A 14,744-nucleotide genomic window follows, 5' to 3' on the forward strand; every position below is an offset into this window, starting at 1 on the left:
AAAAGTGCAATGTAAGTGCAAAAAAACCCCAGAGCTCTATTGAAACACTGGTGTTTAAAAAGTACATTTGATGCAGCATAGCTCCATTACCTTACACTCTCCATTGATGCAGATGTCCAGGGAGTCTGCTTGACATCGGGTGCCGTCTATGACTGCAGGAGAGCGCTCTGTGTAGAAGTTATAGCCTTCTGCCAAGCAGTTCAGCGCACAGGGCTTAACACCACCTGGTTTACACAGAATAAACACAGACAGACAGAGCACGCTGTTATCAGGCTGCAGACAGAAAACAGACAACACAACCCGCCGACTTACAGAAGAACTCGGAGATAAACGATACATAGAGAACAGGAAACTACAGCGTTGCTACCTTTGGGATCTCTGTCTGACTTTGTTGACAATAACAATCATGTAGAAGAAAGTCGGATCTGAAAATCCAAGTCTGACGTCACCGGGACACCAAAACGAGCTGCCAACAATAATTACACTGACGCAGGTTATCTGCTGTTTTTACACGACGGCTCCCAGCGAGGAGGAACGCTGTAAGTCAGGAGGTGATGGATTTGACAAAACAGACCCCTGAGATAAAAGAGATCTAACTTAAGCTCTTCCATCTATCAAGGAAAATAAAAGCCGTGTTTACATGCTTCAAACTTTTATCGCTTTTTTTAAGTGGACATTTTCCATGATCTGTACACATCAAGGAGAAAACTTAAGGAGGGAATGATACAAGGCCTGTACTCCCACACTCCTGCCAATAACTGTGATGCAGTACCATAACACTTCCACTCGTTTTGGCTCAGAAAGAGGAGTGTTGACCAAGAAGAGACAAAAAAATCAGGCTTTCTCTGGGGGATTCTTGTGTCTGTAAGTCTGTCCAAAAAGTTAAATATTCCAGGTAAGACCAGAAGTAGATCCAGAAGACCAGGGAGGGTCTTAAAACAGTCACGTGTACAGGAATCCAAAGAATTCCCTGGCCATCAAAGAGACCTTCACTCTGTTAGTGTTAACTCTGTACACAAGACAGGCCGGCCTGCAGACTGTCATTGGTGATGCTAAACGGATGACAGAAAGATCTTACAGCTCAGCACTTAGGCTAGTCATATGGTGGAGGTGGTTGAATCTCTGCTTTAAATCTTCAGCTTTAGCCTTGTTTTAAATCCTGTAAAATATAATAAAAATAATTTAAGTTTCTTATACAGCAGAAGACTGTGCAATGAAAAACCAGCCCAAATATCATTAAAATAGTTTTAAATCATGAAAAATCAAATCTTTGCTCTGGTATCATGTGGACAAGTCCATTGGATGTGCAGAAACCATACCCACTTGCTTTATAAAGGCACCTCTATTAACTCGTTGAAGCTGCAACTCAAATCCCTCAAATTCTGGTTCCCAGCGAAGATGCACTTGTAAAATAAAGTCATTGTTATCTAGCCTCTTAGTATTCCAGCAAATAGGCAAAGTTGGAGCCATTCTGTAGTTTGGTGATATTTTAACATAAATGAGGATGATTTAGTAGATCAGACTGTAAAATGTTTAACCATCAAGAGGAAGAGTAATGGACATCTGTTGGCAATATCACACACTTTCAAATTAAACTGAAGATTTGCTCAAATGTGAGTACCCTTTTTTCCAACACATAAAGTGTCTTTCAAGACCAAATCTCTGAAACTGCATATTTTGGACGATGAATATTGTCTAGATGAGGATTTATGTATGAAACGATTAATTAATAAGCAGGGATATTAGTTGTAATATTGATACCCGGAGACTCTGGCGCATAAATGGAGCTAACTGGCTGAAGGAACTATTATTAGTTCACATGTTCATTTTATAGTGCTATATCAAGGAATAAAAGAGAAAGCTAGTAAATAAATTCAAACAAATTAAAATTTTAAAAAGAGACCAATTGAATCATATTTACCCAAATACCTAATCTTGCAAAGAAGAGGGATTGTCCAGATTTCATGTCTGTCATCAAGCAAATCCATCTTGCAAAGCTTCACTCTGAAACAACTGTGCGAGGTCTGAGAATGGACCAGTTCAATCAGCACCATTTGAGAAGAATAAGGTGGTGGCTATGGGTGGGGTTTAGTTGCACTGGAAGCTGGTAATAATGTCTGCTGCTGTTGTAGCTATTTGCTCAGAAGCAGCTGTGGTTAAGTGGCAGTTTTTCAGAAGTGGAACACATTTCTTTATTTAAAAAAGAAAGACAAAGAACATCACTGAAAGCTTTCATGACAGAAAAGATGTTTTCACTCTTCTCCTGATCTGGTCAGTAATCATTATGGGTGGGGCTGAGTTGTAATGGAAACCAGTATAAACAATGGTTGCAATGGTGTAACGATTAGCTCAGATGTAGCCACTGTGGCAGTTTATTTGAAGTGGGCCACATTTCTTTAATAAAACAAAAAATTAAGAATACAAAGAGTTGCACAGAAAGCTTTTCAAGCTGTTTCCACTCTCGTCCCATCCACTCTCTCTCTGCTTTGGCATGAGTTTTGAATAGTTACGGGCAGGGTTTAGTTGTATTGCAAGTCAGTAGTAATGACAGCAAAGCTTTCACCTCGGATGTAGCTTTAAAAACAGTTTAATTAGAACTGGACAACATTTCTTTATCGAAAAAGGAGCAATGAACCACACTGAAAGCCTTTCTTGGAGGGGAAGATGTTTTTTATATCTCCCTGCTGGCCTCGGCATGAATTTTTGACCACCAGTACACTCAACCTTTGGTAAACTACGACAGCGCCTTACCGTCAAGCTGCACATGCCTGCTATCTCATTTTTCTTGTTGCTCTGATTGGCCTGTGTTAATTGTGACAGACAGAATGTCTGTCCAATCACCTTCCAAGATTTTTTAAAAAGGTCTTGCCTTTTCTGAACGCTTTGTATGGAAAGTTTCCCAGATGAATGTGAAATACATCAATGCAATGACTAAATTAGCTAGCTTACTGAGCTAGTTTAATTAGACACTAGCTAGCTTCAGGAGAAGCAGAGCTAGCATAGATCAGTGGCTCCCAAACTTTTCTGCCAGGCACCCCTTTGGCAGAAGAAAATATTTTCGAATTGTTTTTAACGGATTTATGAAATAGTTAGACCATGCTAGATCACTCACCACCAGTGTAAGGTTTCCAGTTGTAGTACTTCCCACGAAAAGGCATGCTGTCAAAGTCTGCACACTGCTTCTCCCGAAAGTCACGCGCACCGGCAGGGCAGGCCTGAAAAAGAGAAATCAAACAACCATGATCATAGCAGTACATGTTTTTTACCCCTTAGTGTACTCTCATTAACAATTCCCCTACACAAGGCTGCAATATTTTCGATCAAGTTGCTCACAGCAGATAACTGGCTTAAAATAATCCTCTGTTGAATAGGTTCTCTTTTTTATATAGCACAGAGTTCTCCTTTAGTTGCTCCAGTTGCTAAACATGAAAACAGCTACTGTGTTTAGATTTGTGTACATAAAGCTTGAGGTGAAATATGGAAAAAAGGAGCAGATTATGATTAGCACCATTTAAAACAGTCATTATCAAGGCTGTATTAGAGTATTATACTTTTCTTATCAGTTTGCTGTTAAACTGCATTACCTAGCAAAGATTATGCAACTTTGACAAAAGGAAAAATGCAGACTTGATGTTTGCTCTAATGGATTTTACAACTTTAAAGAGTCTGCCAATTGATTTTCATGCTTTACAGAAATAAATGGAAACCCATGCAGAACTGGAAAGACTGGAAAGAAGCTATCCACAAATTCAAAGAGCCGTGGCATGCATTCACAAAAAGCCAGAAGAACTGTACATGATTTAGAGCGAAGGAGCTAAATCTTTCAAGAATACTTGTAATGGTCCTGTAAGATCTTCAGATTTAAGATAGCATGTTGTTACCATCAGTGAATTATTGGCAAAGACTATTTCTTCTTCTGGGAAGCGTTTTGTTTTCATAGACAACTTGATAATTAACTACAGGAGAAAGTCGGTATAAGATGTCACTTTTTATTTTTGGACACTTAAACAGACTCGCTTCTGAGAATTTCTAATTGGGAACAGTGTGCTTTGCATTTGGAGGGATTTCTTTGTTTTCATGAGTGGATGTTGAGGAGTTAAAAAAAGTGGAAAGAAACGCTTTATTGGTGTGAAAAGGTCCTTAGAACCCTCAAAACACTCTCCCATGGGACAAATAAAAGCTCTTAGGTCAAAGCTGTATTTCTCATGCTGAAAGTGTTCCACGTCGGAGAGGGCCACTGGGAAGGCTGAGCCACTTTCATTACCACTCAAGTGTTTGGCAACATGGCAGCTTTAAACTCGCACATCAAACATGCAGATTGAAGCAGAGGAGACAGAATAATATTATTACAAGTGTGTGTTGAAATGTGACACAAGGCCAAATGAGACGTTTAAGTGCCAGCACGTGTTTGAAGGGGGAGAAGAACGCCAAGGATCAAATTAGATGAGCTTCATGTATGAGTACTTTCCTCTATTGATTATTGATTAATAGTTCTGTAATGAATTATGTATTATGAACTACAGTATTGTGCAGAACTTTAGGTATGCTTGGGCCAAAAATTGAGGCTGTAGCAAGGCAAATATGTGGCAAATAGACCACTTGAAGGCAACATCGTTTGGGAAGGAGGATTGACACAACCCCTGTCATGCTCTTAATGTCCTTGCATGTTACCAGGGTTATTGGACTAATCTGTTGAAAGCATAACAAAGTTCACATCTTAAGGGCAAAGTAGGGATGGATGTTGTGAGAATGCATGGCCTAGGTTACAAACCAAGTGGATTATAGATTTGCCACAAGTCCCTGCTCGTGCTGTGGTTGTCCCAAGAGCCAAAAGAACCCCACCAGCATTCTCAGAGCATATTATCAGAGATGAAAAGGCCTGGACATAAGAGATGCCACTGAGCTTGACCTTGGCTGCTGAGCGACACACACCTGTGTCGGATTGTCGAGCTTGACTCTGGCTGATTCCCCCCCCAGCCCAGGTTGTGGCACATACGGCCCTTTAATGAATCCTTAGGGCCCTGGATACCTAAAACTTAAGCACATGACTGTCTGTCTATGATTAAGTTTATGACTGGCCTGTGGCTCCTTTTCTGCATGTCATCCCCTGATCTCTCCCCCCAGATTCTGACTATAAATTCCTAAAAAAAAAAAAAGCATGAAAAACACCAAACAAAATGTTAAAAACAAAAAAACAGTAGCAGATTCCTGTGTCATTTGGGTTCTTTGCTCTTTAGTTATTATATTTTTCTTTTTTGGTTGTTATTTTGGGGCAGTTAAGGGTCCCTTTACCTCTGCTTTTCTGTCAGATCACATCATAAACCCATGTTTTTATAGCTGTCTTCGAATAAGGTTAACTAAGGTTATGATTATCAGTACAGAAAAATTCATGGCCTGATTTTTAAAACTTGATGGAATAATGTAGCATTGGCCAAGAAGGAACCCATTAAATTTTGGACTAGATCTGACAGCATAAATTACAAAAATATTCACTTTTTATTGTTTTGGAAAGATTTCAGACATGTATAATGCTTGGCTTTATGATATGTACCATATGGAAAGTTAAAGGGATGTTTTTGAAGTTGGGTTGTATGAGGTACGCACTGATAATAAGGTTCAATCCCAATGCACCCCTTGCCCCTAACAGTTCACCTCACCTCTGCATTTTGCATGTTCACGTCTGGGGGTGGGATGTCCTGACTCTTGTCTAAATGGAGGGGTAGGGGGGAGTTTTAGGGCTACATGGCCCTTCAAATGGAGATTTTCTGGAGGCAAGCTCCAAACTTTGTGTTTTGAATACTTTGCAAATCATCTGCAAGATTTGGAATCATGACAACAATACGATATCATACTTGAAAGTTGTTTCAATGCCCTGTGGAACTTTTGATTCCAAACAAGCATTGTCTGACTAATGATGTCTCAGGAACTTGGGTCATCCCATCTCATAAAGGAAGAGTTCACCACTACCCCTCAGTGTACTGTATACAGGGGATAGCAGTCAGCACAGTCCCTGTTTGGGCCAATAATCCCATAAGGTTTGTCACCTCTGTGCAGTTTGCTCTTGTTTTTTGTCTGAATGTGGAGATGACCTGTCAGTGTCTTTCATCTCTGCTGGAGCATGGTTCTCACCCTGGCCAAGGGGTGGATCCTGGGGAAGCCAGGGCCAACCAAGACACCTGCAAAATTTGATCTATCACCCAAAGGTCCTCAACAATGATTGGCTGTTAGATTTGTGAGCCAATGGTAATGGTACACTGTCATATAGGCTTTAAGTGTGTCAAATTACCAAGCAACCTACACTGGATTGGTTTTACTAACTTTAATAAACTAAAGGTGAAGTACAAATCCCATGCCAAAAAGGTTGGGATGTCTAATAATCTGTAGAAAAAGAAATTAATACACAGCCTTTAAAATTATTTTCAACCTAGAGTATATTCAATTGAATACAGCACAAAGACAGGATATTTGATGTTCAAACTGATAACTGTTTTTGGAAATATAAACCCATTCAAAATACAATGAATGAAACATATTGCAAAATTGTTGGAACAGGAGCATGTGTACCACTGAGTAACATCACCTTCTCTCCCAATGACACTCCAAGTGTCTAGCAACTGAAAGCACTCCTTGTTAGTTTTGAAGATACATTTTTTTCCATTCTTGCTTGATGAACACCTTAAGTTTCTCAACAGTATGTGGTTTCCAGTGTTGTATTTTGCGCTACACATTTTCAAGGAGAAGTAGGTCTGTACTAACCTGGCACGCCAGATGGATTTGTTTCATACATCCATCTGGTAAACCACTCATAGACAGCGTTTGGGAAAGGGCAGAGCCTTTGAAAAAAAGCTCGGAGGGTGATGGATGAAAGTTCTGTGTGTCACATCTTTACTGGCCAATCAGAGCAACAAAACACATGACGTGGCTGCTACCAAGATGCGCCCCTACCAAGGAGTAAACTCCATAGAGAACTGCATAACACAAACCATGGCGACTGTAGACATGTCAGTACACGACTTTTGTGCAGGTTACCCATACTTTGGGCACTAATAGACCCCACACCATCACAGATGCTGGTTTTTAGCTTTACTTTTATAGCAATCTGGATTGTCTTTATCCTTTTGATACACAACAGCCATTATTCCAAAAGCAAATTGAAATGTGGACATATTAGACCACAGCAATTTTTTTTCTTTAGGTCAGTTCATCGTTGTAAGATCCAAAGTCAAGAGCATTCTGTGTTAATTTCCAGCTTTGCCCTGAATCTTTTGCTGACATTATGGATTGCATCTCGAGGAACGCTGTTCATAAGCTGTTGGATTATTCCCCCATGGTGTCTTTTACAATCTTCCCAATCTTTTCTTGCCCTGTCCCAACTATTTTGTAATGTGTTGCAGTCATCATATTCAGAATGTGGGTAATTTTTCAAAAACAACAAAGTTTATCAGTCTGAACATTAAATATCTTGTTTTTGTACAGTATTCAATTGAATATAGGTTAAAAAGGATTTGCAAATCCCTGTATACTGTTTTTATTCACACTTTATATAATTGTCCTAACTTTTTTGGCACTGGGATTTGCATATCAAAGTGGCCCTGCCATTCTTGTGTATGTGGCCCTCTTTCAAAAAGTCTGGACAGCCCAGGTCTAGATAATATAAAGTAGTTTCCAACAGGACAGACATAGGAGCGAGAAGAAGGCAGCACTAATAAATCAAATCTGACAGCTGATCATTGTAGAAAAAGATGGAACATCAGTTTAGACATGTTAGTGAGTATCTGTAATTGAGCTCAGACGCACACATATTTCCTTGCATGAGGTGTGGTCAGTGTGATGAAATAGCGTTGAGGGATGATGTTTGTTTTCCAAAGAAAACTCTCGGTGCTTGCTCTCAGCTGTTATTTTTAAGACTTGCGGTTAAAACGTCCACCAGGGCCATAACTATTTCAATTTTCACCTTATGAAAAAAAGCCCACCTAGAAATAGTTGAACGGAGATCTTGCATTGCAGCCACGTTAAATATTTGTTTAAAGCTTTGCTCCAGACCCTTAAAAAATTCTCTTCATGGATTGAACTCTGAAACTGTCATCATGCTCACCTCACGTGAAAATGTCACAAACAATATACAGACTCTAAGGTGACAAAGAGGCAAATAAACCTAACGCCACCTTGGGGAATATTGAATCACAGCCTGCTTCTTTTTATCATCTGTGGAGTGTTCCAGGAAGAAAACATGTCAGAGAGCTTAACGGTGGTGTGATGCTGCTAGCAAGCATGCTCCTTATAAAGTTCTCCATGATATAAAAACGTAAAGCAGTAAGGAGGAGGTCAAATCCATCTCCAGCCAGACAATCTCTGTATCCATCAAGGGGACAGTCTAGCTTTCAAGTCGATCGTATACTTTGTTTAAGCACCATAAGGAGGCAAAAGAGGACAAAACTCACATCGGTGTTGCAAGATCTGTAGCGTTTCCTCTCCCCGAGACAGTATTTTCCTCCTCCAGATGGGCTGAGAGACACAAGAGAAACAAATTAGTGCAAGGGCTTAATAGAAATAAGTTCTGGTGTTTAAGGAGATCTTTAAGAAGGTTTGTGAAAATGCAGATTATGAAAAGTCTTTGCAAAGAGTAAAAAGTGTGTTAGTGTGAGTGCCAATGATTTATCCATGGTATTGGAGCTGCTTTTTAAGCCAATATCATCCCAGGATTTTTGTCTTAAATTTGTTCCTAAGAAAGTCTCTAAAGTGAAACCTACAGGGAATTCGTGACACATTCTTAGGCTTTGTCCATACAGGCAGGTATTTTGGAAAACTGAGGGGTTTTTAGTGCCTTTTGACCTTCAGTACACATGCAGACTGAGTTTTGGGTCGATGATAATGCACCTTTTTTGATCAAGGTCCCGACTTTAACAATCAACTTTAAGACTTTTCGAGACCCATTTTAAGAACTGAGCTGAGAAAAAAAAGACAATCTTTTGTGTTGCAAACTGTCAAAAATAAAAGGCATGTTAGATATCTTTGCACACCAGACAGAGCTGAACTATCTGGTTTAATTCACTGTAATCAATAAAGGGCAAAGATTCTGATCTTCTGGCACATTTAATGCCTCTTTTCAAAAATATATGGCAAAGTCAAAAAAGAATGATTAAAATTGAATACATGTAGGCAGAAAACAAAGATTGGAGAAAGCCATGTCTAAGTTACAATGCCTTATAAAATTTAAGACCACTCACAGGTACAGGAAGACTTTTTAAGGTATTTTATGTCCATTAATTTAAAGTCAAATTTAAGCGTATTCAAGGATCTGTAGGAACCCTGTTAGAAGCTCTCTTTACAGTATTTAAATGGAGACAGAGCAAACAGAGCTTTTAGCCTGCAACGTCACAGTATGCACCAGTATCTCCTCTGTTTAAAATCACTCCTAAGTGACCTTATGACTTTTGTTTCCCTGGCAATGGTGGACGTAGCCAAACTAGTGCTAACTAGACCTGCTACAGAACTTTTGACATTCTTACACAAACACACAGATGCTCTCTCACTATGTTACTAAACAAAGAAATCTGAATGGACTACAGAGACGACTACTGCTAAGACAAACCCTTGCTGCCACTGCAGTGTGGATACAATCCATTCCAGGTTGATGTGACAAGTTTGGAAATGAAATGGTCTTTACAGAGGAACTGCTGCATAATTTTCACATGCCAAGGACATCATTACTGTGAATGAGTTGGCGTGCTCTTTATAACAGTGCGTTTTTGCATCTTCACGTGGACAAAGATGTTTTGAAAATCCTGCATGTGTGGACGGGATTATTTTTTAATCCAGATGGGGAAAACTTCTGGTTTTAAAAATACATGGCTGCTTGTGGACCAGGCCTTAAAGTGCTTTAGTGTTCAGGCCTTTGTTCTTCAGTTAATGAATGTCAGGTGCTCTTAAGCAGGTAACATAGAGAAATGCCACTTTAATACCATACAAGGGCATAAGACTGCGGGGCAGTGTGCAAACACAGAAAAAACAGGATATCAGTAACGTGAATTATAACAAAATGTAAATTCAATCACAATACTTTTAAATACTTTGATGGTTCTTAAGTGGATGTAGTGCTTCTCCAAATGACACCAAAAGAGGAAAATGTCATTCTCTATTTTAGCAGCAGTAGTGGATATTAAATATACTAGTATGCTACAAACACATTAAGTGGATGAAATCACTGTTTCAGACAGTGATTTCATCAGAAATGATATGCATCAAGCTGTATTAAGAAAAAGGTGCATGCCAGATGAGTTAAAGAAATAAATCAGGCATTGGGGGAGGGATTTTTTAAAGTATGACTTGATTAGTACATTTATTCGAAAACCTGGCACTTTGAGGATGGGACATCATTCAGACATAGTAAAACCTGCTAATGCACACATATTCATGTGTGAAGATAGGTTTTTATTGTTTTAAACAAGTGTCTAACTGTAAAACTCCTATACAAATGCTAGATTTATACCAAAAATTTTACATTATGCAGAGACATCAAACACTGTATGCTTAAATTAATACTTTACCATATTTAAGTTGTGCATTTCTGCATGTTATTCAATTATATAAAAGTATGACATCAATAAAAATGCATTAAAATAGAATCATAAATTCTAGTTTGTTGCGTCATTTTTAATCCACCACATTTGAGTACTGATTAATGCAAAATCAAACATTTTATCCTCTCACTGTTTTAAATAAAGAACAAATCACAGATAAGAAAACTTTGGTGAATGTCATAATCTTCCTTCCTTAAGGGTTTTAAAAATAAATTTCCCCTCTAGAATGGTTGTTAAATGAGGGTTTTTAGGTGTAATGTGCCATTAAGATTTGGGTGAAATGTAAGTTACAGTCCAGTTTATTCCCCCTTATAATCATCTCTTCCCTCCTCCCTCACCTTCATCAGCCCTTGTCCTTACCATTTCCACTTCATCACAAAAACTCTCGTCTGGCTCTGTTTTCCCCTGATGCCTGAGCAGCAGTGATCACCTTACACAGGTGTTCCACATTATTTCAGTGCCCCCCCCCCCTTTTTTTCCTTCCCTCTGGTTCACCCTGGCTCTCCTCTCGTGTCTTCCCATGACGTGTCTGACGTAATATCTAGCTTCCACAGCGAAAGGAATGCAACGCTGGAAGCAGGATAAGGATCCAAAAACGTCTCCTTGCCAGACGGAGATGCACCAGACAATGATTTGTCTACTGAGGACACACGAGAGTCTTTAAAACTAAACTAAACAGCAATATAATCTACAGTGGGGGGAGAGCTGAGTCTTAACTGATTGCACATGCGGTATCAGTCCATCTTAAACACCATGAGGAGATGTGTCTGTGCTTGGTTTTATGACACGATAGAGCCTTGCAGGGCAACCTTAGAGAACCTTTTCCAGGTGGTTTCATTTGCATCTGTTTAAGCCTTACTTAGTCTAGAGTTACTACTGTCTTATGATGGTTTATGTTAGAGAACTTCTGACAAATTTGCTGTCAACAACTTATTAGTCTGAATGTCTTTAATCAAACAAATCACTCCTCTCATGTCTCCACCCTTACAGAGAGATTTCACTTGAGATTTTCTTGTTTGTTTACAATTTTTGGTTGTGTTAGAAATACTTTTAAGTTTTATTTCTTCTTAATTCAGTCGGTGACAGAGACTGGCTTATGCAGGGCATACACTGTGCAGTTATATAAATGTCAGAGTGAAGTGTCAACTCACAATGTACAAGTGAATTGCTTATGAAGGTCAACCAAAGCTCACTACCTGAGGGCTCATATTCTTTGTTTTAAATCAAGTCTGAGCATTGAGAGTTGTCAAAGTTTTCTTGGAAAACTCTTTTAGACAAAAGCTGAAGTCAGTTCTATGTGTATACCCAATGTTTAAAATAAATGGTTGAAATACAAAACAACATCAAAAATGCTTTTTCTCACTCCCATACACTCAGCATCACCAACAAACAAGAGCTAACTAGTTAAGGCTGACTACCACTAGATTATTGTTATATCTTAACTGGTTTTAAAGACCTGGAAGATCAAAGACATAAGGACAGTTTCCACATATTTAAATGCACACAACATTATTTAGCCAAACTGCAAGACCTTACACCTGTTGCTTGTATTACCAACTCCACTGTGGTGATTACAAACACACAGGATCTCAACGATCAACTGTGTGATCAAACGTGACTTCAGAGGAAAAACAAATATGGAGAACAACTGACAGCTGGCTGTCCTCGCATGGGTTTTGTTTAACAATGACAATCAACAAAACAAGGTAGCAATACAGTTGAAATCCTCACTGAGAAGACAGTATAGTTGTGTTCACATGCGGGAGCTGTTAAAGAACGCATTGGTCATGCTACCCAGTCCACTCACTCTCCCTGGCTATTGTGGGTATTCCTTCACTCTGGATCCTTAAAAATTAAACATGCCCAAAATGCACATTTCTAGATCTGAGTTCTGAGTCCATTGGGAGCACTAAAATAATCATATTGACACCACACTCTTGAGGATTACTTGGACAAATCATCAGTTGTGACGAGCCTTGATTCATTAAAGAGTTTTTTTTTTGTTATTTTCTTTTGTATAAAAAGCCAAATCACACTGACCATGAGTGATTTATAAAAACAATAGGGTGAAGGGTAAAATATCCAAGAGGATGAGTATTTCTTAGAGGCCCTGTATCTTAACAGCAAAAACAGAGTGATTGTAGCATATAAGAGTAAGGCAAAAGTTTCATTAACCTTCAATTATCTCCTAAGTTTGCTAACATTCAGCTACTGGAACAGAGCAGATCTGAATCAGATATTTTTAAATCTTTTACTTAGATTGTTAAAAATTCAAGCCTGTGAAAGGAAGAGGTTTTGCTCCTTTTCCAAGACATAAAATCATTTTTAAGATCTCATGTCATGAGTACAACTTCCCTTGAAAAAGAGTTCATTGTTGGTGTTGACCTCATGCAGCAAGGACAAATCCAAATGGTGGTTTATCTGCTTTTCTGCCCAAAAGCCAATTGGTTTATGATTGACCACTTACTGACCCATTTAATCAGGACATAAATCCCCATCTAACCAATTTGATCGCCTTTAATAAAGTTTTTACTGCCTGCAGATCATGTTGTATCAAGGAAAGTATGCACAGTCATATAGAGTTCATATTTTATGTTTCTTGTTTTCAACAAACAACAAAGTCACTTCCAGCACACGCGTACAATCCATTAATGTTTTCATACAGATTAAATTAAGGTAATTTGATAGAGCTGATGTATACACCAACAAAAACAGAAAAGTCTTCATAAGAGCTGAAAAAGAGGAGTCACAAAGGCTGTTTTTCCCACAAAACAGGGCATTAATCCTGGAAATATTTAACAACTTATTAACTTCAGAGAAAATCTAATTAGCTCCACTCTCAGGTACAACAGACATCCATGCAGCTTACACATGCACACAAACACACACCTGTAGGCAGCACCTGGATGTGTGTGTTCAGCTTGCTGTGGCTTACTTTGCCTACTTACGCTGGGCTGTCACAGTGCCTCATGGAGGAGGAAACACCGCCCCCACAGGTCCTGCTGCACTCCCCCCATAAGGACCAGGGCCCCCAACCTCCGTCCACACTCTGAGGCCAGGTACCGAACGCCACGCATTCCCCCTGGTAGCACCACTGAGCGGGGAGGAGACAGGGAGAAAGAAGGAGGGGGGAAAACTTTGGTTTTAGTGTGCAGCATTTCTTTACAACACAAACACTCAGACACATTAACGATTGTTTTAGAGTCTTAAGTTTAGGTGAGACTCACGCAAACACAAAACTTATTACGACTATGAATGCTTGAGTGTCACTTTAATGGTTTTCAAACCATTATTAGCTCCCAATAAATACATGAGCATCTGTTTATGGTGAAAAGTAGACTATACAGAACCTGACTGATGAAGTTTTCCTTCAGTAACACACTCTCTGCTTGTGTTCCACTGTAGGAAGACACTCACAAGACAAATACACACTCACAGAGGCTTTACTGAACTTGTGATTACACTATTACTCACCCTATAATTTCATTTCTGCATTAGTCCTATTATTACAGCTCTCTCACCTGCCATTTTGTTGTTTTTGCTATCATCTTCTCTATGGTGTATTGTTGTACTGTCCACTGTTTTTTTTACTGTTAAAGGAATATTTCAACAAGTACTCGTTTGTTTGCTCTTTCTTTGATGAATAATTAAGTGAAAGGACCTAAGTACATCTAATTTGGACTCAGAAATAGCCCTGTCTCCATACAAATAAAACAAAACATTCATAAGCATTTAAAACCCCAATTCTACAAAAGGGTGCTGTGTACAATGTAAATAAAGACAAAATGCAATGATTCGCAAATCCTATAAACCAATATCTTCTTCACAACAGAACATAAACAACATACCAGATGTTGAAACTGCAACATTTTACTATTTCATGAAAAATATTTGCTTATTTTGATTTTGATGGCAGTAAAATTTCAAAATCGTTGGGACAGGACCATGTTTACCATCATATAGCATCAGTCTGTAAATGCCTGGGAGGTGAGGAGACCAGTTGCTGGGGTTTTTGGAGAGGAATGTTGTCCCATTCTTGTCTGATGCAGGATTCTCGTTGCTCAACAGTTCTTGGTCTTCTTTGCCAGGTTTATGATGCACCAGATGTTTTCTACAGGTAAAAGGTGTAGACTGCAGGCAAGGCCAGCTCAACACCAAGACTCC

The 14,744-nt window shown here is 39.0% G+C and overlaps 1 protein-coding gene across 1 annotated transcript in view; it reads right to left on the minus strand.

The window, feature by feature from the left end:
• The window catches only part of adamts6 (ADAM metallopeptidase with thrombospondin type 1 motif, 6), a 115,523-nt gene that overhangs the window by 46,701 nt on the left and 54,078 nt on the right, over positions 1-14,744 (minus strand). The window contains exons 13-16 of the mRNA XM_041810222.1: positions 13,529-13,674; positions 8,442-8,505; positions 3,113-3,215; positions 91-224 (exon numbers count right to left, since the gene is read on the minus strand). Coding sequence (XP_041666156.1) covers positions 91-224; positions 3,113-3,215; positions 8,442-8,505; positions 13,529-13,674 — 447 coding nt within the window. The remainder of the gene's footprint in view (positions 1-90; positions 225-3,112; positions 3,216-8,441; positions 8,506-13,528; positions 13,675-14,744) is intronic.

The sequence above is a fragment of the Cheilinus undulatus genome, linkage group 17 (assembly GCF_018320785.1).
Source record: "Cheilinus undulatus linkage group 17, ASM1832078v1, whole genome shotgun sequence".
Taxonomy (NCBI): Eukaryota; Metazoa; Chordata; class Actinopteri; order Labriformes; family Labridae; genus Cheilinus; species Cheilinus undulatus.